At 29.7% G+C, this 26,251-nt stretch overlaps 2 protein-coding genes across 4 annotated transcripts; one reads left to right on the forward strand and one right to left on the reverse strand.

Moving 5' to 3' along the window:
• Positions 1 to 1,430: 1,430 nt before the first annotated feature.
• On the forward strand, positions 1,431 to 3,903 carry LOC112682292. Its single transcript, XM_025552834.1, has 2 exons — positions 1,431 to 1,436; positions 2,523 to 3,903. Exons 1-2 carry the CDS (start codon positions 1,431 to 1,433, stop codon positions 2,967 to 2,969), a joined length of 453 nt encoding a protein of 150 aa, XP_025408619.1. The 3' UTR covers positions 2,970 to 3,903.
• Positions 3,904 to 5,366: 1,463 nt separating this feature from the next.
• On the reverse strand, positions 5,367 to 24,749 carry LOC112682344 (nephrocan-like). 3 transcript variants are annotated; one of them, XM_025552907.1, is made up of 5 exons: positions 24,521 to 24,749; positions 13,934 to 14,134; positions 9,716 to 10,468; positions 6,938 to 7,509; positions 5,367 to 6,351 (listed from the first exon to the last, which is right to left on the reverse strand). In XM_025552907.1, the coding sequence occupies exons 2-5, from the start codon at positions 13,988 to 13,990 to the stop codon at positions 5,718 to 5,720; spliced, it is 2,016 nt and encodes a 671-aa protein (XP_025408692.1). In that variant the 5' UTR covers positions 13,991 to 14,134; positions 24,521 to 24,749; the 3' UTR covers positions 5,367 to 5,717. The 3 variants fall into 3 exon arrangements, with proteins under 3 accessions (XP_025408692.1, XP_025408691.1, XP_025408690.1); XM_025552906.1 differs by lacking the exon at positions 24,521 to 24,749 and adding an exon at positions 22,726 to 23,347 and having other exon boundaries at positions 13,934 to 14,129; XM_025552905.1 differs by lacking the exon at positions 24,521 to 24,749 and adding an exon at positions 22,726 to 23,347.
• Between the last annotated feature and the right edge of the window lie 1,502 nt (positions 24,750 to 26,251).

Here is a 26,251-nt window from a genome sequence, read left to right on the forward strand (position 1 = left end):
CGTTTTGACGGTGCTACGCAAAGAGAGAAGTACCAGCGGTAATTTGATGCTCCAGTGGACCGATTCCAACACCGTGAGCGCGCTATTGAGTGTTCAGTGCAGTCGTTCGATCTTCCTGTTCGCTTGCGGGTGATAGGGCGATGCTCGTATGTGCTGAATGCCGAATGTAATTGATAACAAACGGAACAGGTCGGCCTCGAATTGTCGCCCTTGATCCGTGGTTATGACGTCGGGTACGCCGAAGCGTGAAAACCATTGATTCACGAGGGTAACAGTAACGGCGTGTATGGATATGTTGTCTAGAGGCCACGCTTCGAGCCAACGGATGTAGCGGTCGATACAAGTCAATAAGTATTTATTACCGTCTGACGGGGGTAGTGGTCCTACGAAGTCGATGTGTAGATGACCAAAGCGGCGTTCTGTCGTCGGAAACGGTATGATCGGCGACACGGTGTGTTTGTTTGTTTTGGTACGCTGACACTGGACGCAATACTTGACTCATCTACTAACTTGCCGATTGATGTCGGGCCAACAATAACGCACGCTGATCAACCGCGACGTTGCATTTTGGCCGCCGTGCGCGAGACCGTGTAGCGCGTCGAAAATGTTACGGCGAAAGGCGGCTGGCACGTACGTACGTGCGGTGCCGGTAGTAAAATCTACGTAGATCGGACCGTACGGTGTGTCTCGTGCCTGCAGCTGTAGCGCGGACTTGCTGAGGGCTGCCAACATTTTTTGTAGCTCCGCGTAGTCCGATTGTGCCTTGAACCATTGTGACGCGACTGGCAGGTGATCTCGTAACGCGGCTATCTCAAAACTTGAAAACGCGTCGAGGACGACGTTGTCGGTACCTTGTATATGTACGACGGCGTGGATGTACTGTGATAGGAATGATATTTGTCGTACTTGCCTGTCGACGTATTTTTCGTTTTTGTGGGTGAACATAAACGAAAGTGGTTTGTGATTCGTATCCAAAGTGGTGGGACGGCCTTCGATAATGTAAATAAGGTTACGGGTACAGAGGTATGCCGCGAGTAACTCCCGGTCGTACGTACTATAACGCGTCTCTGCGTCGGTCAGCTTTTTGGAATAGAAGCCAAGGGGCTGCCAGTCGTCGTCGTTTTTTTTGTTCGATGAGGGCACCGACCGATGTACCGGACGAGTCCATGCTAATCCGCAGCTCTGCGTTAGGTTTATAGGGTTTAATTATATTTAAGGTATTTAATTACATTTAATTATATTTTAAGGTTTAATTATTATTTTTATTAAAATGGAAGAAACTAGATATTTCAACAGTTTGGAACATATCCTTGACAATTCATATATAGTGAATAATATTTCTCTTCACGGAGAAACTAATGATTTAAATTTATTTACTACACGTTTATCAGAATTAGGTTTTGTCTATGTTGTGGCAAAGTCACTGAAATATGAAGGTAATTTATTAAAATAAGTATGAATGTTTAGATAGTTATTTATTTAATTTTTAAAATATGAACCAATAATATTAAAATGTGTTGCGTGACAGGAGAAAAATCTAAGTACAGATTTTCGCTTGGGCGTGGAGAGTTGCCAATTAAATTTATGGGTTGTTCATTTTTAGTTAAACAGTACATTTATTTTGAATGTAAAAATGGACCTCATCACAAATCTAAAGATCTGTGTAATTTATATCTTAATATTACATTGTAACACATAAAATAATGTAATTCATTTATTATAAATAATAATTGATGATAACAATTTTATTTTTAATAACAACAAAATTATAACGACGGTGTTGGTCTAATCGATTGCGTATAGACAGACCCGTTGAATCCCCAACATTATGTTTGATAGAGACATTCCAAAGATTATATAAATATTAATCTGATCACACGGTGATAAGATTTATCAATATTATCAATGTTCTTTCATTGGCAGTTTTTGTTCATGACGGCTGTGATAGACAAACATTTAGATCAATATTTTAAAGAGTAAGCCTTAGTAAGCGATAAACTAATACTGTGAGTATATATTTTAACACGTATATTTCATGTGTATGTACTCAAACTTTTTATCAGCAATTTCATAAATATTATTATTTGATATCTGTTGTATCCAAAAAGATACAGTGCTAAATTTACTGTGATTTGATTATGTATCTTATTGGACACACTACCTTGGTTATTAAAAATATTCAATGTATTTAAAAAGATACATCACTTCATATGACAATTTTGCAATGTGATATATTTATTTGCACAACAGTTTTATATATTTTTAAAATTTATAATATCGATTAAATTGTAATAAAAATATTAATTGTCGCCCTAAAAATAATTTAATATCATAGAATATTAAAAGATGAACTTCGTAAAATAATTATTTGAAAATATATTTAGAGTTTATTTATAAAAAACTTATTAAAATTGAACATGTAATTTTTATTAAAATATTAAAATATAGCCTTTTTTTGTATCTAGACATTATAATGATTTGATGATAATGATAATGATTTGAAATCAGGCAATATCATCTAGGTCTACAGACTTGTTAATGCTGCATTACCACCCATTGATTCAGAATGTTCCGATAATGAAAATGATTCTGATCTAACCAATACTTTTTCTAAAAATCAATTAGATATTGATCGTGCTTCAGATTGTAATGAATTTGATTCTGATACTTCAAACACTCCTTCTGTCGAAGAACTACTTGATATTGTAAATATGCTTATTTTTGACGAAATTGGAAATCCTTTTGATGTTGATATTATTGAAAAAAATAATGTAGTTGAACCACCAATAGATTTAACAATTACTACACCGGAAAATTTGTGTATAAATACTAATTGTTTAAAAAGTTTACATGATAATTTTGAATCAATATCTGGATCAAAGGAACGTTGTATTTCGACACCTTTCGAACAGAGAAAATCAACGAGATTAGCACAAATGAATACTATTAGAATGAATAGCACTATCTGAATCATTTTTAGCTTAACCTAGCATCGAACATTTATAAACATGTCATAAAAAATAACATATTTGCACGTGAAAAAATGTCATTTAAATGGTCAAAAAAATTTAACTTTTCCGTAGATATTCCACACCATACTTTTAAGGAAACAGTAAATGAAATATGTACACCTTGCAAATAATTTAAAATGTTTTTTAAAGAAAACATTTTTGAATTGATTGTAACAAATACAAATTTGTACAGTTCTTAAAACTTTGAAAATCCAATCACGACAAATGTTGATGAAATAAGAAATTACATTGGAATAGAGCTACTTATGAGTATAGTGTCCATGCTCGATTACACTAACTTTTGGTCTAAAAATCTAAGATACGAACCAATAGCTGGTGTAATGCCATTAAAAATATATCAATTATTCAACTGCACTTTGTTGATAATTTAACGATTGATCAATCTGATTGATTGATTGATTTGAAAATAAAACCTATTTTAGAGCATTTGAGACAAAATTTTTTATCATTTGAACAATACCTTGATATTATATAGAAGATATCACACACAGTTGTTAGGATCAGAAAAAAATATATACCTTTGAAGGATTTTAAATATTCCATAGCAAAAACACTACTTACACAATTAAGAATAGGAAGACCAAAATAACATACTGATCGTAAGCAAACGCATCCAAAAACCCACTCCAAAACCAATGATCAATACACGTCTTGACAATATTGACCACTTGCCTCAACATATAACAAAAGTTCGATGTGTACTCTGTTCTAAAGGACAAACCGTAATGAGTTGCAGTAAGTGTGAAAAAAGACTGTTTATAAATAATATGAGAAATTGTTTTTATACATATCATAAGGAAAAATAATGAAAAAAGGTACTGGTGAAACTTATGAACCATATTATCTTATTTAAAATTACCAATTTTATTAAATAATTTTTATTATCATGTTTTTATTATAAAAGTTAGCGTCTAGGGTATTACGTATTTTATTCTATTTTATATTCGATGCATTTATCGATTGTTATAAATATTATAATGGTTTATAATATTATATAAAGTTAAAGTTTTCATTTTATTTTATGTTAATTGCCTTTTTAGATACATGTTATTTTTAATGTCAATTATATAATTAGTTTGTAAAAATGTTGGTACATATTCAATAAATATCTAATAAAGATTAAATTAATTTTTACCATTCATATATTATAATTATATTTAATTAATTTTTTTTATAAGACTTAAATGAAACATTAGAATACATACTCTAAATTAATGTATTTTAAAAGATACAACAACGAATTATGCAATTTATAGGATTATATCTTTATGGATACATTGTTAATTTTCAGTTCACATAGTATTGTTTCTAATAAGATACAATTTGAGAATTTATATTTCATGGCAATATGTCTTTAAAAATACAAGTTATAACTCAAAAACGGTTTGCTAAAAACTAAAAATGACCTCAGGGTAGTCAATTTACTTTAATTTGACCATTTACACAATTTTAAAAGACATTTTTAGATTTGCCAAGTTAAGGGTTAAGTTTCTAACAGTTTTGAGTTTTGTAAGTATTTAGTATTCATTGCACATTTTGATGTTTTTAATTTTTTTTTTTTTGGCATATAATGACATTTTATCAAGCATATTTTAAAGTATATTTAAAACTTTTATATATCATATATTACAATTTTTTGGAACATTAACATTCGTTCTTTAGTTATAAATGTTTGAGAGACGCTCCATTATCAACATTTGTACACTGCTCAAGCTACCACACATACTTTCCCATTAATATTTATTTTTTATCCCATTTATGGTCTGCGCTCTTAGGATTTCCTACCTGTTTAAATAAATTCACAGAGGGATTCAAATCAAAAAAAAAAAAAAGGTAGATATTGCGACAATGGAAGGTATCAATGCAATAACGAGATACAACGAGATTCAAAATTTTTGTGAACGAGCATCAGACGAAGATAATTATAAAAAACCGTGTGATGTAAACATAATATTATATTTACCACAAATGTATTTAGTTTTTTCAGTACGTTTACGTTGAACCACTAAAAACCGCTTGAACTTGTTGTTATTATCATTTTAATTATACACTCGAATGAGCGGAATTAGAAAAAAATTGACACCAAGTAATCAGCGGTTTTGCTAGTAATGCCATGGGATCGCATGTCGAGGAACCTTAATCGGTTTGATGAACGTGACTCGAATGCATGCGGCTAGTCCCACGCTTCGCCCCCTCCCACCAAGGGTACCTGTCCTTGAAATCCCGGAGCCGACCGCAGCTAAAACGTGGAAAATCCGTTTTCGCGTATGGAGTTGTGTGACCGGACTCGAGGAACCTACCGCAATAAGATATTACTAATAACGTACACACGGGTGCACACGTACATTTCTACACGATATATTTAATAATATGATATCAATTACAGTAATATTATGAGATTAGAACAAAACGCGTCGGTAATGACGTATGTATAAATCGTAAAAATGCACTAAAACTATTGAACGTTGACTGCTATTTTGACGGACGCACAAGCACAATTTATGCATAATACGTGCGTACACGTAGTCAATAATAATAATAATAATAATAATAATAATATTTATAGTAATATTAATAATAATAATAATAATAATAATAATATTTATAGTAATATTAATAATAATAATAATAATAATAATAATATATTAATTACAACACGGCGGACGGAACGCGCGAGTTTATCCGTCACAGGTGAGTGACGCGCAGCCCGGGCGGCGGCAACGGTGGCGGGGGCGGCGGAGGCGACAAGAACCAGTCGTCCGATCCGCCGCCGCCGCGGCCTACCGCGGCTGTCGCGTGACCGCGGTCCCGGCCGCCGCTCATCGCCTGCCGCAGGCGGTTGTGCGCCTCGGCCGCGGCCACCACCGCCTCAGCCGCGGCAGCGGCCACCATCGCAGCCGCGTCCTCCGTCTGCGTGCAGCTGTGCCGCTTAAACCGGCCCTGGCCGCTCAGCTGCTGCGGCGGCTTGGGCAGCATGATGGCTTCGTCGTAGGACGGCAATTGCGACAGCTTGCGCGCCGACTCCGCGGCCGCCGCGTACTCGTCGAAGTACTCGTCCGCCCCCGTGCCCAGGCCGCCGCCGCGCGTCGGGTTCCCGTACTCGTCCAGGTGCCGGCGCCGGCGCATCGCCCGCCGCGTCTTGATGTTCTCGTGCACCGCCATGAAGATGGCCGTCAGCCCGGACACGCACAGGATCAGTATCACGCCGATGGCCATCGAGAAATTCTTCCGGTTGTCCCGGCCGTACGTCAACGTGTTTCGGCACGCCACCTGCCACGGCATCCCCGTCACGTTGTCCGGCGTCAAGCACTGCGGCATCCTGCGTGTTCGACATACCGATCAGTGTGTTGTAACCACAATATATTACAGTAGTTTTAAATTCGTCAAGTAAAGAGTAACCAGTACTGGCCGTACTCGTAACACGTTATTTTTTTATTACATTGCTTAATGACATTTAGTGTAGTTCATGATAATTATGTATTTAATTCAGTTCGTTTTAATTGTATTGGTAATTAAAAACTTTAAACTTCCTCCTGGTATTCATAAACAATTTCGATTGTCTATGTCTTTTAGGAAATTTCGTATTACGACGACATTAAGCGAGTAGTTGTAATAATGGAATTCAATAAATAATCACAGCATAATAGTAAAAAAAACCCTCGGGGGACCTCAAATACACCACTGTTTAGGATAAACCGTCTAAATGTTTTCTTTTCATTTTCGAAGACGTAACGTAGTCGCCAAGAGTGATGGTCGTGTAAACGTACCTTAACCATGATTATTCGATAAGCATTATTCTTAGTCTTGAGAATGATTTTACGTAGACGAAAATGATAGTTAATCGAAACCTGTTACCGGGTATCGTTTTTTATTTTTTCTAAAACTATCGGCTATAGGAGGTGTACCTTTCGATCGTCATCGCGTTTTTGTTGGTCTTATTGACCAGGTGCGCCATGTACGCGAAGTTGACGCTGTAACAGTCGCACCGCCACGGGTTGTCGTCCATGTACACGAGCCGCAGCTTGGGGCACTTGGCGAACGTGCCGTTCCTGAGCGTGACCAATCGGTTACCGGTAAGGCTGAGCTCGGTGAGGTTGGGCAGGTTGAGGAACTCACGCGCGGTTAGGTGCGACAGCCGACAGTAGCTCAGGTCCAGCGCGGACAGGTTGGTGGAACTGAGGCCACCGGGCTGTAGAGACTGCAGCGGGTTGTCGGCCAGCACGAGTTCGGTCAGTCGGTCCAGCCGGGCAAACGCGTCGTTCGACACGTACGTGATCCAGCAGTGGTGCAGGTCCAGCCGGCGCAGTGTGCGCGACGTCATCGGGCCCACGCTGTTGATGAAGTTGTGCGACATTTTCAGCGTGTCGAGGGACGGCAATGTGCGCGTGATCGTTTCCCAGGCCACGTCCGCGATCATGTTGGTGGACAGGTCGAGATGGGCGAGCGACGTCATGCCGTAGAACGCCAACGGGTCCAACTGTAACGCACAATACACGATGATCATTGTTTGTTTATTCGACGCACAAACGCGTAACTGGTGTACAATATTTCTGATGGGTTATTTTTCTAACTATGCGAACAACGTAATGTATTAGGGCTTTGAATCCACCAAGACAAGTACATGTCGATCGATTTGTAAGCATAGATGCCAACATTTAGATAAATGGTTGAGATCAAAGTTATTACAGAATCGAAGCATACGACTATATACGACTAAAATGGGTTCGTTATAACTGTGTGATTGGAATGACCCATAAAAAGTAATTTTATACCTTCCTAATACGAAAAGCTTATATCGACCAGTCTATTTTTTTTTAGTATTTCAGTGCACAATGGTTATTCTTAATTAACTTTTTTTTAAATAAAAAACACATCATTAAATTTACGTCTGGCGAGAAGTGTGTGTAGGTTCAGAATTGATTCAATTTCCTTAGTTGTATCATTCAAAGTAAATTTGTTAGACGAATACCTTAAGAATTATGACTGTACTTTATTCAAATGGTTGATTTGATTAAGTTGAGAAGGATTTCAAATTATGTATCCATATTCTGAATTCACACGTACCAGGAAACAATGTTAAGTTTTAAGACATTGTATATTATTAAAATTATAACATAGACGTCTAATGAATCCTAACATGCGTAACGCTTTATTACAGATTTTTGAAATATATTCAAAGAAAGAAAGATAAGTGGATAAAAAATAATACCGATATTGTATTCAGATATTTATCTATTTATTTTATTTATAATTGTTAACGAGCAACGTATATTAACCAATGTATGGAAAAACGTTATTCGTAAACGCACTTTCACGCGTTTACGTTAATATTCTGTAAATGATACGTAAACGTCACTCCTTTTTTCACGTTTATATTTATAATGAATTCGAACGATTTTTGGGGTGTTCAAATTTATTTAACATTTTAATAATTTGTGTATGAATAATAAATATTGATTATAATATGTTTAAGTATAGATTTTAAACATGAAGTAAAATATACTTAATACTTAATTTTGTAAAGGTCTCATTTATACAGAATGCAGGTAGGTGATTCATAAATTTACAATCATTTTTTTTTAATTGATTTGCCAATTGAACGCGTTTATTTTTTCATAGAATTCGAATGTTTCAATGAGTTCCTTTTTTAAACAAACGTTTCGAACCCTAATATATATTGAGTAAATTATATATTAAATATGGTACGTGATATATTTATTACAATAAGACATTTGAAATATAATAAGAAAGTACGTGCATGTTTTAAATTTTTCTTATTGGAATAACACTAATTTAATACTAAAAGTTTTATTTGTATTCGTTTAGTTTTAGTATTAAGTTTTATTTTATTTGTATTATTAGCATATTTTTAACCATTTTAATTATTTTTCTTCGCATATTCAATGCATATGCAATTTAATAGTATACGTTTGTATTAATAACTCATAGTTTGGTTTTGATCGTCCAGTGCAATAAGATGAATTGATAAATATATATTCCACAACTAATAAATATTTTTATTTTCTTCTTCTTAAGCGTGAGTTATTTTTTTATGAACCGATAATATTATTGATAACATTTAATATACCTTGTGAGAGGACGGGGATCTTGTATAAAGGAGTCGATGTGACGTTTTTCCGCGTCAGCCTATGAGTCAAAAAAAATGTAATACATTGAACCATACATTACTGTTTCGCGGAGCTCATTTTATTTTTATTCGAAAATATCACTGTACTATAAATCAGTATTTCGAGTGATTCCAAATTCATCCTAATGGATTTTTTTATTAATAATTTCTCAGACAGGAATTGTATGGAAAAAGAATCAACCATTATCTTTCGAATTCCTAACTTACAAAAATCTTATACAGATATAAATTGTTTAAATTCGCATTTTTTTTATTTTTATTTTGTTGTTACTAATAAATTATTTCAAACAAGTTTAGCTTTAGAACAATTGTTTTTTTTTTTAAATATCTGGATAAAATGTAAGCATTCCTATAAATAATTGTTCGAGTGTATGATAATCAAACAGATATGCAATCAAGTTATTATTTTGCGATTTTTAAGTTTTATATTGCATTTTCAAGTATGAAGTGATTTAATTATAAGACCTCCATCGAAGTACTTAAATAATTAAACCGAAAAATTTTACAAACACATATATTTATAAATTATACGTACGATTTCCACGCTATTTTTAGATAGATCCAAATGAACTAGCTTTGTATTATTGATGAACTGATAGGCCACAAGTTTTCTGATTCGATTTTCATTTAGAAATGCAGATCTAAGTTCACTCATACCGAGTAAATTTGGTGTTCGTAAAGAGCACCTTGAAACGTCAATCGTTTTAAGGGACCTAGCTTGTATTTCGCTCTTTAAGAACAACTGTTCGTTTAAACTGGCATCAAATATCTCGAGATTTTTTAAATCACTCAGAGCTCTTTCGCCAAGATAGTTGATCAAGCAATTTCTTATATTTAATATTTTCAAAGAGTACGAGAATACCCCATCGAAAAATTTTAGTGGGTTGTTCGATAAGTTCAAGTATTCAAGCTTTTTAAGTCCACTGAGAACTAAAGGTCCAATCAAAGAGGTAATCTGACAATTACTGACATCCAATACTTCCAAAGAATTGCTGCTTAATAACGTGTGCTCTTCATAGCCAAGATGGGTGATAGGATTACTCGATAAGTTAAGGAGCTTGATTTCCTTGCTGTTGAATAACAAATCATGGTTTAGCGTCGATAAATCATTAATCGAGTTATTACTCAATATCAGCTCTTCTAGATGCCATACGTTTAGTTCTGAAAATGTATGGAGCTCGTGAATATTATTATTGGATAGGTCAAGCTTCTTGCATTTTATAATTTTTGTTATTTCTATAGGAATCGTGTTCAGTGTCATGTTTGAGAAGTCTAAATATAGTATCATCTGAAAAAACAAATATCATTAATTTTAAATTTTATGCAGTACAACTTGAAACGGTTTTAAATTAAAAAAAAAATTATAATTAATTTCATTCATCAATCTACTGCGGCTATTTTGAATAGATTTTGAGGCATGGATTTATTTTTTAATTTTCAAGGAGTTCCAGTATTTGAGTTATTGCATTTCCATCGTATTTAAGTTTAATGATTTTTAATTTACAAAGTTTCATATTGCTTTATTATTAGTTTTATTTGTACAAACTTTTGAGTAGATAGCTAAAGAAATCAAATAAAAAAAAAAAGTACCTAAAATTAAAAAGTATAATACTTATATATACGATAGCTTTTATTATATTTTATAACTTTATTTTAGTTTTTGCGTATAAATAAATAATTTATTGAATATGATTATATTTTAAAAGTACCTACTTAGTATTCTATAAAATTATTGACATTTGATTTTGTACAGTTTTTTATATGTCTGATTATTTTGATATTTATCGTCGATGAATAAAATAAATGATATAAATCTCAAAGTATTTACGGTTAGAGTTTATTTAAGATAAGTTGACTAATAAAAATATTTAGTTACGTAAATAAATCAAAAAATGATATAGAAGTATTTGAAAAAATACAACTTTTATAATTTGAACAAGTAAACAAGGTATTGTGATATTTATTATATGATTAAATTTAAGAACATAAACAAAAACGTACTCTGAATTCTTGATAATTTAACGATCCTTAAATGATTAAAAAGTGTAATTAAAAATTTTAGTATTATTCACAATTCATTGGGTGAATGAAATTGAAAACGCTAAAATGTACATTGCTAAAAATGTTACTCCGTCTAGTCCAATTCATCGTACATAAAAAATGGAAAAAAATGTGTTTAATTGAAAAATATAACCTCTTTAATATTTAGTGGAGTATATAATATAATAGTAGTTTAGACCAAAAACTTAAATCAAAAATTTGTTATGAAGTAAGATCGATGTTAAAAATTTATATTATTTTTGATGATCACATTAGCGGAAGTTGTGTTGATAACAGAACACTAAACAAATACATAAGATATCTATAATGTCGATAAAATATGTGGTACACATTAAAAAAAATCTAAAAGTATATTTCTTATTTGTAGCAATAGAATATATATATAGATCGTAGGCCTGTCTAAAAAATGTTCGCAGGTATGGACAGTAACATTTTTCATTAGGAAAATCGAAATTTTCATTTAGGATACGAACACAAAAAGTGTGACTTATAAACAATACACTACCTCAAGAACGTACATGTTTAGTAATTGTACCTACTACAGTAGCTATAGCTACTAAATAATATACTCACTTTCTTCAAAAAAATAAAAAAATCTATAATATTACATATTTTATTTTTTTGGAGAATAAAAAAAAAAATAGAATATAATATAACATAAAACTACACAGGTACTTATGGCTATGGATATTAGATAATAAATATTATGGTATTATATTATTGGTATATATATTTAATATTCTATGTGAAAATATTTATAATTTAGTTCTGTTTTAGTCAATCGTTCTTTTTACTTTTCAGTAATTATTTTTTAACGATTTAACCTTACATTTAAAACGAAGCTAGATTTTGCAGGTCCGACTATTGCCAGAGTAGCCATAGCCGTAAACACGCCTATGATATAGATACTCGTAACTATTTATTAATCAATTGAGTAAAAACTGTATATAAAAGATAAAATAAATGAAAAGTAATGTCAAATTATATAAACGTTTGATGCCTTGTGTTCTACAAACAATTGTTTGTTAATTCTTTCAAAACAAATTGAATAATTTTTATCGGTACAATAATTACGTGATTAATAATTCATATTATTTAATGCATGCACATAAAAACAAATAACGAACTTCTTAACGTCGTTAATATTGCATTAGTTTAATGGTGCTTACATTATAAATTAGTAAATTATAAATTTCGTGTTTATTCTGAAAATATTTATATTGATTGTTCATCTGTATTAATAATTCACACAAATGATCAATACTATTAACACATATGAAGAAATAACCGTATGAATACTGCTATACAATATCAATTTCACTGATTTTTATTTTATATATTAAACTATTTATATGTTATAGTTAAACTATTTTCAAGTATGAAATATAAATATTTTTGAATTATTTTGTACTCTTGTTACATTATATAAACGTTTTATATTGAAATAAAAACAAAGACTCGTAATAAATCTCATCTGAAATTTTTTATGATTTCAGAAATCATTAAATTATTTATCACAAAATTAGTAATACAAAGGTGAATACAATTTTACAGAGGTAGTGTATATTATTATTTAATTGAGAATTCATAATTAATCCAATGATTGATTTAGAAACTAAAATTATTAATCTGAATACTTAATTTTAATATTTAGGTGATATTAAAATACGAATGATAATAATAATATTAATACCATATCAAAAATGAATGACGTATGTGATATTTCCACGTACTCTACCTTCCTACGAGTATTTGTCTATATTTATGTTAAAACATAATAACATTTTCGAACTTTGCATTCGTGTTTTTCTTAAATAAAACATTTTAGCGTCAACCTTTTAAAATACTAAATGTGTAATTGTTTTTAAGATGCATCCGCATGCTTAAAATACCAACAACGAAATTCATTATTTCTATTTACAGGATCGAAATAATTACTTAATGGTTAATAATAACCATTAATACGAACACGAATATTGTAATGTTATAAACAATCTTACGGTTTATTTATAAATAACACGAAAAAAATCAATAAATACGATCAATTGCACGAATAATAGTTTGAAGTAAAAATTTTCATTATGCTCAATAATTGAATATACTTTTACGAATAAGTTCAATAGAATCGATGCATGGTATTTAATTATAAATATAGATAAAAATAAATCGCATATATTATTTAAATGGTATTAATTATCTACTTATCATGATATGAGTATGCAATAAAGAATAATTAAAACAATCTTTTATTTTAATAAATAAAGGTCATATAGTCTCAATAGAGAATTTAATTTAATTTGAAGTTACAATTGTTTTAATATAATTATATTTTGAGTAATTTAGAACGAAATTTAATTTATATTTCGATATGTATGCGTTTACCAGTAATTACTAAAATAATCTCTTAAGTCATTAAAATGATTGATTATACATTTATAGTTCTATTAAGTACATTCTTCAGACTTGATAATATGATACAGGATGTTTTGGAACCAAACAATTGTTTATTTAATGAATTGATTTTGAGATTCTTTTATTTTAATTTGACATTTACATTCACGAATAGTTAAAAATATGCTTTTTGAAAAACAATTTGATAGCTAAAGTTTACGAATAGTAATACATATCACAGGAAATTATGACTAAATTAAGTTAAACATTTTTCATCAACACAATCTTTGATCAACCTTACCGGAAAATCTATACCATATTGGAGAACATCAGTTAAGTTGGCGCCAGAACAAAGCATCTCGATAGGTGAACAGTAACATTGGCTAGGGCACGTTATTTGTTTGGGTGATAGAAGCAATTTTCCATCAAACGGTTCTTCAGTTGATATCTTAATAATACACAGCAATATCACCAACAGTCCTGTCCGTATCCCTAAGCTGATCTGAAATGTATAAAATATCTGAAATTCTCTCAATATCATTTTTCATATTTTAATGTTAATAACATTTTTTAGTAATATAATGAACAATGCAATTATAAACATCTGACAGTGGGCATGAACATGAATGGTGTATCGTCTCGCGTCATTTTTTTTTTTTGGATTCAGATTTGAAAATATTTATTTAAAATTTCATATATTATCCTCGAATGACTCGTCGGTTTCAAATATCGCCATCCTGATGGATCGTACAGGATTGGAATTTCAATATTATTCCGCTATTTTCTTGTAAATATAACGGAAATCTACGATCCGGTTAAGATTTTTAATACGACTAGATTAAAATAATTTATCAAATATAACAATAATTTTAATAGTCAATATTATTATTAATATCATATTGGTAATTATCAATCGACCAAGAAGAATTATTTAAAAGAGACCTAATCCGCTCACCATTTTATGTGAAAAAATACTTTCGACATGGAAGTGATCACATGAGCTTTTTATACATTATTATTATTATTTTTTAATTACATGTTATGAATATTATGGTAATAAAACAAAATAAGTCAAGTATAACTAATAGGTCGATGTTTAACAAACATTTTTTACTAATTTGGAATGCGATACAAAAAAAAGTTTTTACGAGTTAGGAATTTTTAAGTTGGCCGTGTGTCAAGTAAAATAGCGGTTAAAAGTTTAATTATAAATTGAATTATTATCATAGTGTGATTATGGTAGTATAAGAATTGTGTAAAAATTGGATTAAGTCGGATGTGTAACTATGGAATAGTGTGAGGTACGGATTCGAATTTTCAAGTAAGTAAAGTGTGTCACTTGAAAATAAATAATATAGGGAAATGTAAGAAATTTATTAAGCTTATTAGAAAAAAAGCATTAAGATCGTTTTTATTATATTCTAAAATCACATGAAATAATTATGTTATTTATGTTATCAAAGAAAACTTAACCTAACTTTAAATATATATATATATATATATGATAACGTTGGATAAAATGTTACACTAATAATATATTGGTGAAAATTTACTTTTTATCGTTAAATAAAAATTATAATATTTAGAAATCAGTGATAGTAATATCACAGACATAACTAACTTAATGTTAGTTAATATAACTCGTTTATACTGAAAAAAAAACTAAATGACCTTAGATTTCGGAAAAAGGCTTACAACACTTACCACCGGTCTCCTTCCTTAGTTACTGATAGTTATTATTACACTTTTTATATACGTATATAACCATCGAAGTTCATTATAAATACAATTAATTTATATTTATTATATATATATATATTTTTTTTTTTAAGCAAAAGTAAAACCTATAGAGCTTATTGACTCTTTATTAAAGATTTTTTTTAAACCAGTGACGGTATAAGGTATATATTTATACTTTGAAATTATATACAGACAAGTATAGAATATATTTAAAAAGCTTACAAGAACACAAACAAAACATATTACATCAGTATATATAAACTAATTATGTGGTTATAAAGTAGGTATTTAATTCAATATCAATTGAAATGTATAGAATATACAATTTAAAGACGTCGTGTAAAATTATTAATTGATGGTGATGTTTTATTATCCAGACTATGTTATGCTGTATATATAATGCATACTATTACTGTAAACTTTTATGTTAAATAAGGTAATTTGCATCGTTAGAAATCAATGAAATTATATTTCCTTTTCAATTTACCTAAAAAAATTTTTGTTGATAATTTAACAGTTTCATTTATTCCACCGGGTTAATTATGAACGACATATGCGAGTGCATGTAATTAATAGTTAAAAATTACAGAGAATTTCTTAAATGGCCTAAGAAACTAATAAAAGCGTACTATCCAGAGAGGCCAAATGAAGGATTTTTTTTTAAATTTTTATTTTTCACTTACATAACTTGAGTTTTATCTAATTATCTTAAAAACATTATCCTGTATCCAAAAATGAAAATTTGTAAGAGATATCTTTCAAATTTCTCATGTGAATTTATAAGTGCAATCGATTTTGGGCTTATCATGCGTTTTTAACGTCTGAGTCACCAAAATCAAAAAATGTGTTATACGTCGATTTGTATGAGAATTCTACAAGATAAATTATGGTGACATTTATTGGTAGTTATTTCATTATATACATCTGATTAATTAACTCAGTTTTTAAATGGTCAACTAAAAAAAAAAAAAATTTAACAAATTTATGGTTAACTATCTCATTTTTAAATAATCGAAATTAATACCAAAAACTTTTTGGTTTTTGGTTTTTAGTTTTTAGGTTTTTGGTTATCACTGTAACATCATTATTTAGACTTGATAAAATTAACATTTTATTTTGAACTAATTATTTATCAGAATAATATGGTTTTTTTATCAGTTCAATACTTTTTAATGAACAAACAATATACATTTTAAAAATCATAATTTACATTTGAACAATGGTGTACACTTTTGCTAAATAAGTAGTTATAGTTTGCATCTTGGGTAAGTACTAGTTCATCTAATTATTAAATTTATCAAACCTATTTAACGTATGATAAATTACATATTGTTCAGTGTATTGAAGTTCAGGAAGGTCAAATTGAATAAATTTTATAAAAATAAATCCAATTTAACCCGTCGTACGGCGCACACATTTGGATGTTATATTTACGCGTACGGGGTAAATTTTTACCCCAAGGTAATTATTCACTATAGTATGTTATAATTTGAACTTCATTGATCTATTTTTGTTATTTGCTATTCATATTTATTTTAAGAATCGAATAACTCGATAGGATTTAATTTTAGTCTATTTTTAAAAAAAATAATAGTATTTTCCTGTAGTAAATATGGCCTCGACGTCAATATATTACGAGTTTATTCGCTTTTAATAACACCATATTATGACTATATATTATTGAATATTTCTAAGTAATAAGTTAAAAATAGGTACTTATGAGAGATATACAGAGATTCTACAGCATACAGTGATTAAAAAATATTATAATTTTAAAAAACACGGGGTAAATAATTTCCAGATATCACTGTATACGACTTTAATACGTTCTAGATGAAACAAAATGTACAAAAATAACATGAAACAACAAACAGTATATTTATAGTAGTATTATTCAATGCTACTGAGAAAGACAAGCACCTAAATACATTATTTTATTATCTATACACAATATAAATAAATCTGGGATAATTATTCACACCGTTCGCCGTACGACGGGTTAAATAAATTGTAATAAAATATGTTTATTTTACTGTGTAAAAACTGAGTTAATTAATCTGATATTAAATAACAACAAATAGATGTCACCATCATTAATCTCGCAGAATTCTCATACAAATCGACATATGTGACATCACATTTTTTAATTCTGGCGACTTAAAAATGCATAATAAGCCCAAAATCGATAGCACTTATCGATTCACACGAAAAATTTGCAAGAAATCTTACAAGTATTTATTTTTAGATTTAAGATAATATTTTAAAGATAACTAGATAAAATACAAATTTTGAATCTTAATTTTACCGTTCAAGAGATTATGTGAATATTAGTTTCCTTATCTATTTCAGAAATACTCTATATGTTGTATATCTGTTCTGATTATAATTTATTTAAACATGACTTGAAGATCAAATATTAAATTAACAATTCCTCAGCTCACAAAGACGATACAATAAATATTTGTTTCTCGGTATGTGTGTAGTTATTCTCAATTCCATAGTGCCATAAATATTTATAGATGATGATTGAATACCATATACAAGGCCGTATCTAAACATTTTTTTCGGGAGGGGTCCAAAACATGTATATTGTAACTTTATTGAATTTATATTTTAACTTCTAATATTTGGTTAAAAATAAGACAGAAAAAGATTTTATCTTCTTTTATTAAAATTAATATCATATTTTCATATGATATTATGATATAAAACTAAAAGCAGTCAATGGTTAATTGGAGCCTAAGTCATTTTTGACTGAAAATATTTATGTTGATATAAATAATTATTTTGAACATTCGTAAAATATTGAAGAAATTTCGAGGGGGAGGATCCAGATACCCTGGACCCCCCAAATACGGCCTTGACTATATATACCATATGTTCAATTTTAAAGGTAACAGGAAATATTTCGAACGCAAGACCTTGAATTTAATTCGGGTTTTTTTTTACCGGGTACAGGACTTATAAATACATTTGTTTTTGATAAATTCTAATTTTTAACTTTTTTTATTTGCGCATGCGCAGTAAAATAGAAATTTCTTAAATAGGAACCACTATTTTTGACACTGGATTTGGTTTGCTCTATTTTTTTTTTGAGCAACTTTGATCTTTACAGTTTTTTGATATGTTCAAAATTGACATTTTTAAGACGGTTGAAAGTTTTAAATTAGGTAATTCGTATTTATCGCATATTTCAACGCTCTACGTATCTTAGTCAAGCATTTACAGATATTATAATAACAATTTATTTTTATTAAAACTACAAGGTGTATTTATTATAACATTGAATTTATAAACAAATATTATAAGATAATAATAATAAAATAATAATAATAATAATAATAATAATTTATTATTCTATAAACTGTTCAAAATTATTGTCATTATTTTCAAAATATGCTTCCATTCGTCTAAGTAGTTCTCTTTGTGTAGCTGCTATTATTTGATCTTTGGTGAGTTCATTACATGCAATGATTATTTTATTTTTCAAATCATTAAGATTAATAGGTAGATTTTCATAAACTGCAGTTTTTAAATGTCCCCATAAAAAATAATCCAACGGTATTATATCAGGTGATCTAGCGAGCCATTGTACTGGACCATATGTACTCATCAATTTATTGCTAAAAGTTTGGCTAGGGTATTTTCGAACAATAATTGCATTATGGGCGGGAATATCTTGTTGGAAAATGCTTTGAAATATGCGATAAATACGAATTACCTAATTTAAAACTTTCGACCGTCTTAAAAATGTCAATTTTGAATATATCAAAAAACTGTAAAGATCAAAGTTGCTCAAAAAAAATAGAGCAAACCAAATCCAGTGTCAAAAATGGTGGTTCCCATTTAAGAAATTTTTATTTTACTGCGCATGCGCATATAAAAAAAAAGTTAAAAATTAGAATTTATCAAAAACAAATGTATTTATAAGTCCTGTACCCTGTAAAAAAAACCCGAATTAAATTCAAGGTCTTGCGTTCGAAAGATTTCCTGTTACCTTTAAAATTGAAAACACGGTACATACATTTTAATAACTTCAATTACCTATTTCTTTAGTAAGTATTTATTTCGGTACCAAATTTAGATTATTTTAATATCGCATGATAAATAGTCTATTCACTTAACCTTACAATGCATGATTTTTTTTTTTTTAATAAATTTTTTTATCATCAATAATACCTACAAATGAAGCGAAAAGTATTTAAAAAAATATAAATCATTTTTTTTCTTAGAAATAGATGAGATTTTAGTTTGTTGCCATATGGCAACACTATGCATTTAAGGTACGCATTTACTTAAAATATCATTATTTTATTTTATTTTTGTGAAATAAGTATAACAATAAACAATATAGATGCCTTATATATTTATAGTCAACACAGTAGGTTGGTACCTATAATACAGGTATACGTATAATTTATACCTAAACTATATATATAATTATAAAAAAAAGTAACGGCTAAGTTACTATAAGTTAAGTATTTATTTCGGTACCAAATTTAGATTATTTTAATATCGCATGATAAATAGTCTATTCACTTAACTTTCCACATCCTTACATTTGAATATTGTGTAACCGTATCGAACAAATCACTCGGCATGCTACACTGTTACAATTTTATTATTTTTTTCAGTAATCATTTCAAATGGGATTTGAATATTTTTCTATGCGTTCAATGTAAGTTCATTAAGGATATATTTTAATATAGTGAACCGATTATAATCTAATTTAATTTCATTGGCATAAGGTAACAGCGCCTCCTCAGCATATGATTTCAAAAATGAGTGCAATAAAAATAAATATATTTTAAAATAAATATAAATTAAACCAATGTAACCTTGAATTATGCAAATGCTTTAGATAACAACTTTAATAACTAAGATTTGTAATACACGGTATAATTGTTATTAAAATATAATTTCACTCGTGTCTTTTTAATGACAATTAAACCAAATGGAAACAATAAATCGTGTGTACATTTTTATCCACCAAAATAAAATATAACGTCACTTACACTAAAATATCTACAAAGTGCACCTAATTTTATTTTATTATCAATCGATCGGTAAACATCTTTTATTTTTTATTTATAGGAGTCTTTTATATCGTATATCTATGTACCACACCATTAACGTATGATTGTTCGACGATTCCGTCTGCACACTGAATATTCGAGTGTGTATTATTATAATGGAGGGAAAAAAAACTAAATCGAACACCAAGAGTAATAATGGAATACATAAGCAAATATTGACACCACGCATATCGTTATCACACAGCAGGTGATATCTTAAAGCGTTTATCTTTATTATGTTCAGTGTGCTCATAAACTTATAATAGCGTATAGTGTTCCACTGACAACTGAAAATGGTATATTGTGCGTATGTGTACACTGGAGCCCATTAACATAATAATGTTATAGCCTGCGCAACGGCTGCGACAATTTACGAGTATATTTGGTACCTATTTTTATGGTTTTTATCGACTACCTTTTAAACTGATTTAACTTAATATGAAATACTGTAGTGAGTGTTTTTGTTATAACTATTCTTCACTTATATTCCGTCAAGTCCAATTATACGTGATAAAAATTCGTTCAGTAGCACCGGACTCGGTTTTACTCGGTTCAATTAAAAATACAACGATCACAAACGCCCCAACGGCCACAAGACTACCATTTTACTTTGCATAGAAAAATTATTTGTGCTCTCAAATTACAAGTATTAAGCATGATTCATACTAATAAGACACGTATCGACAGACACCGTTCCGCAAAATATTTCATTATGTGCTTTAATTCAGGCAATTCACATTTGAACTTTTTTGTTTAATATACTCGTATATACCGATCTGAAAGAGCCCGTCCGGAATTTCTCGCGAGAATAATCGCGAGATCAGAATATTGCAAAGTGCAAACCATAGATTGGTCCCTCTGATTTCCGGTCTCATTTTAAAAATGTACTCAGGCCGTGGCCTGACCTAAGCATAGAGTTCGAAGCCACCGAATTCGTCGATAAACCGATTAAAAATAATATTTCCAATCACATAGAACATTATGACGCGAATCAATAGTTTATTATTATTATCGTTATAATCTCGACTGCAACGATTGAAAATAATTTTTTAATTTCTTTTGGGAACCGCAACTCGATTATTGCGAGTTAATGTTGTGTTTCAGTGTTAAAAAATAAAATAAAAATTAACAAATAAAAAACTAATAACTCGTTGACCTGCAATTAAAATTATTATTCTATCGGTATAGTTCAGTCATTAATATAAATGTTTACAACAATTTTATCGTATTTTAATTCTATTTATTTAGGTCTTCGCTGCGCATTTAAATTTGTGCTCCGATTCTCTCGAAATATAAATCATATTTTTAAATATTTTTGATACTTAAATCCCATATATTTACAAGTTTATTACAAAATATTGTTTTATAAGACGAATCATACGTTTTAACACTTATGATAAATTGTTACTAATTTATTTAGTATAAAACTATATATGTTCGTATTGTAGAATATATTTTTAAATAATGAAATAAATATGATTTAGTGATTGAAATCATCAACGCAATAAAATAGTTTGTATTACTAATCATAATATTTAAAAACAAAAAATACAATGGAAAACATACTACGTTTAAATGATTGTTTTATTTCAAAAGAACGGCCCGAAATGCATTGTAATAAATTTTACATACGTAGAACATTTTTTCGTGGCATCGGATTTTAATAGATCAGACAAAGGATTTAATGGCCATGTCGTTTGACATATTTTATAAAACGATTATTAAAAAGTTACTGGTTTGGCTTATCGTAACTGAAATTACAGTAATCGAATGTTTACGCGTGTACGTCACATACACACACATACATGATGTATGATACAAATTATTTTTATGTTTTAATTGTTAAAGTTGACGCAACGTAGTCTCGCCTAATTCACGTGATGTGGCCTTATTTCGTCTTGGTTATCATCACGTTATCAACTGTTGAGAAACGAGAAAAACTTCGTTGAAGCACGCTATACTGTTACTATTTTTGTAGGCTATTTTTTAATTTTATTATTGTGTAACGAAATGAAATGAAACGAAAACCTAATAGAACTGTCGAGATTATGGCTGCGTCTGCAAGAGAAGACAATTGCGGAAAATAATGCTCAAGTCGGATGGAAGGGGGCGTGGGGTGGGGGTGATGAATGAGTATCGATATTTGTAAACCTATGGAGAAATCGAATATGGCTATAAAAATACGGATATTTATCGTGTTTGGTGGACGTGCATCCAGGCGGAGGGATTGTTCGTGAAATATTTTTTTATTTATTTTTGCTACAAACAAGTAATTTACCTTCATGGTCGGAGATCCAATGCGAAATAGAACGTAACGGCCGACCGGTATATGAGCGTGGCTAAGGGTCAACGTGACCCGTGGGCGACGATGACGAGGCAGTGCAGTGGAGTCTGTTGGCGTACACGAAGATAGACAGCGGTTGTGCACGGAAACTTACATCGAAAATATATCATCGTTTAGTGTAGGCGCACGTGGAAAACCAAACGCGTGCGATCGACGAGGAGAAGGGTTAAATGATAGAAAATTAAAATTAAACGAATATGGCACCGTAAAAACTGAACTAAACGAAACGAAAAAAAAAATCAACGAATTGTCCGCGCGCACGTTTTACTATATATTACTCGCAACAATAAACTGTACATCGTATAACATCGTACACACACGTAGATTTATATACATATGTGTGTGTGTGTGTGTGTGTGTGTGTATTTATGTATTATGTGTTTATAATTATTGGTCTGGTTTCGTATTTCTGTCGTTTACGAACGCGACACAAAGCTACACCGATCACTTGTTTGCATGTCACCAATCCGTCGGCAGATAAGACTGGAACTTCAGTGTATAAATACGTTCAACCTAGCCCATGACTCTGTACGTATAATTACTCAACTAGAACTGATTAAGAAAATTGTACTGAACTCTACTGTGTGTGTAGGGATAATGACACATACACACACACACACACACATGCACAAACGTCATCAACCAGAGTGATAAGGATGCCCAAACATTGCAGCACGCACTCGTTTCGAAATAATACCCGTAGTATTGTCTCTTGTTAAGATCCATAAAACTATAATTTTCATTGTATATCGACTGTTATTCAATATTGATGTTCATGTATTGGCTGTTTCCAAAAATGTTTCGAGAAGTGTCATAAATTCCTTTCGAATCGTTTCGAACACCACGGATCAGCACAAAACCAAAAGAGTGCACAGGATCAACAAAGAACAGTTTTAAGTGTAATTTTAAAACTAAACTTTTTTTTTTTTAATTTCAGAGAAGGTGGAAAGGTACATTTTTTATTTTTATTTATTTATTTATTTTTTTTTTTAATCTCCTTCGTGTCATAATATATCGTTAACGGTAATCACTAAAGTTAAACTACATGACATTAATTGTTTATTTATTTTATAATTAAATCACTTCATATTTTTAAACTTTTAAATTATATTATTTAAATCAGTGAAACTGAAATCATTTTCCATTTTAATCAGAAGTTAGTCTCGTTCACAAATTAATCAAAAATCGATTTATCAAAAAAGTACTTTATTTTTAATATATAATTGTACTTATATTATTGTTGAGGTGTATCATACTATGACGTGGATCAATAATGATAAAACTGAAAACAAACAATCCCGTTTTGCGGTTACATAAATCATTTAAATATTTCAAAAGCATAAAAAGTACATGTAACTATTACTTTTGGCTTGATATATACGTCGTGCTGCATATTTTGGGAACCATTGTAATATGACTCATAAATACTAAAACTTGAATTCATTATATTAATCGATATCATATAGAAAAATAAAGAATTTTAAAATATTTACAAAATATAATAATATGTTTAAATAAATATTAAGAAAATATGTATATATATATATATATATATATACTTAGTATTATTATAAAGTAGATATTATTTATTTTTGATATATTCTTGACATTCTTTAATATTGTAAGAAAAATAAATAATATAATCTCTTTACATGTCAACAATGTACCCAAATACATAAAATATTATTATTTAAGAATAAAATAATGTAATTAACATTGGTCAACAAACCTAATTAAATCCGTCTGATAGTGGGAAAGTCACTGCAGCCTCAACGTTTTTATTTTTACTTTTATAATACAATACAAATCACTTTTAGCGTCATTATACAATAAAAATAGGTACGTACCACTGACTTCATGGAAAAAAGTCGATATAATTACTTTTAAGTATGAATTAATACAGTTTAATGAAATATACCGTACAAAATAAAACAGTTTAAAACCGTGCCTCCAGTGTCATTCATCACAAATGGTATGTCCATATCATTTCGTTACAGTACATGGCCTAAGACTCAACGCAATCTATCCGAGTGGGCATTCGAGCACACCGATTTTGTTTCAAGTATTCAAGTATTAAGTCAATACGCTAATGCTTTTCACTCGAAATGACGATTACTTTGATCGTGTAAACTGTCGAACCGTTATCGTTTGTTTACAATCTAGTTCAAGCTGAGTGAACTGCACAGTCAGTGTAATCGTATGCATTATGTAATATTAATGATATTTAATAATATTGATACATAATAGCGTTATAATATTACAAAATTTCAACAAATTATTCAAATCTCAAATAATTTGTGCTTCTTTTTAGATATAATGTTATTATCGAATAAAAAGCGGTAAGACGACCAAAGCAATACCACGGTGTACGTCCATTGAATGTTTTCAAAACTAAATTTTATAAAAAAAATATTCTAGCAAATTCTAGAAAAGATATTGGAAACATAATTGATTTGTTTATAAGTACACAACTGTTAGTTGATGAGCTAATATATATACTACTCTATATGCTAGTATATATGAATAATTAATGTTATTTATGTTACAATATTTATATACGAAATAAGACCTATACTGTATAACTAACGTTTTACAATTATCAACGGAGGTTTTTATACTATTCTTTCTATTCTTTCACACCACTAGGTTTAGTATTTTGATGTTGGAATCAACAACCGTCTTATTTCAGTTGAATTTATTAAGTTGAAAAAATTACAGAATACTCGTGATGGGAACATAAATAATTAACAATTATACAATGTAAAAAAAAAATTCAATAGCAGATTAACTTATAAAATAAAACATAATAGAAAAAAAAAATTAAATATGCCCGAATATTTTATTTTCATTGTTAAAAAAGCAATTGAAAAAAAAAACACTAATTAAAAGATAATTTTTTTGATAAATGCGTTGTAGTTTATCTGAGAATGTTGGCAATGAAAAAAAAAACGAAAAACATAATAATCGTATTATCAAAATACATTATTTTGAACTTAATTCCATTTTTTTATTTTTTTTTTATTCAATTTAGTTTTCTACACTATTTGTGTACTATAATATTATGCGACTGTTCCGTTCGTTCGTCGGTTCGTCTTCAGATCTCGTTGCCATGTACGATTATTATAATTTATTTCATACATTATTGTTTTAAACGATATCCATTAAATGCATTACTTGCGTAAACTTGTTTCGTACGGTCGTGTATTTGTATTCATTACTATTGAATATGAGTATTACAATAACATATGAAAAAATGAAATATCTATAGATCTATAAACAAAGAATAGTATGATTAGGCAAAAATATATTTCAAAAAGATAAAACTAAATACTTATATTATAGTATAAATAAAACTTTACCGGTGAAAATATTCGTAGGTTTAGCTCGTAGTATCAATTCCATAGTTATCTAAAACAATATTTTATTTTATTATTTCTATTCTAACTATTCATTGACTCTT

This window comes from Sipha flava, unplaced genomic scaffold (assembly GCF_003268045.1).
Source record: "Sipha flava isolate LNK unplaced genomic scaffold, YSA_version1 202_pilon_pilon, whole genome shotgun sequence".
Taxonomy (NCBI): domain Eukaryota; kingdom Metazoa; phylum Arthropoda; class Insecta; order Hemiptera; family Aphididae; genus Sipha; species Sipha flava.

What these genes read in the sequence shown, in the direction of transcription:
- LOC112682344 (XM_025552905.1), bottom strand. An exon ending in AATATGGTATAGATTTTCCG is followed by an intron (nt 10,469 to 13,933) that starts GTAAGGTTGATC and finishes TTGTTTTTTCAG; the next exon opens with ATGATACTATATTTAGACTT. An exon ending in AACGCGATGACGATCGAAAG is followed by an intron (nt 6,352 to 6,937) that starts GTACACCTCCTA and finishes TCGAACACGCAG; the next exon opens with GATGCCGCAGTGCTTGACGC.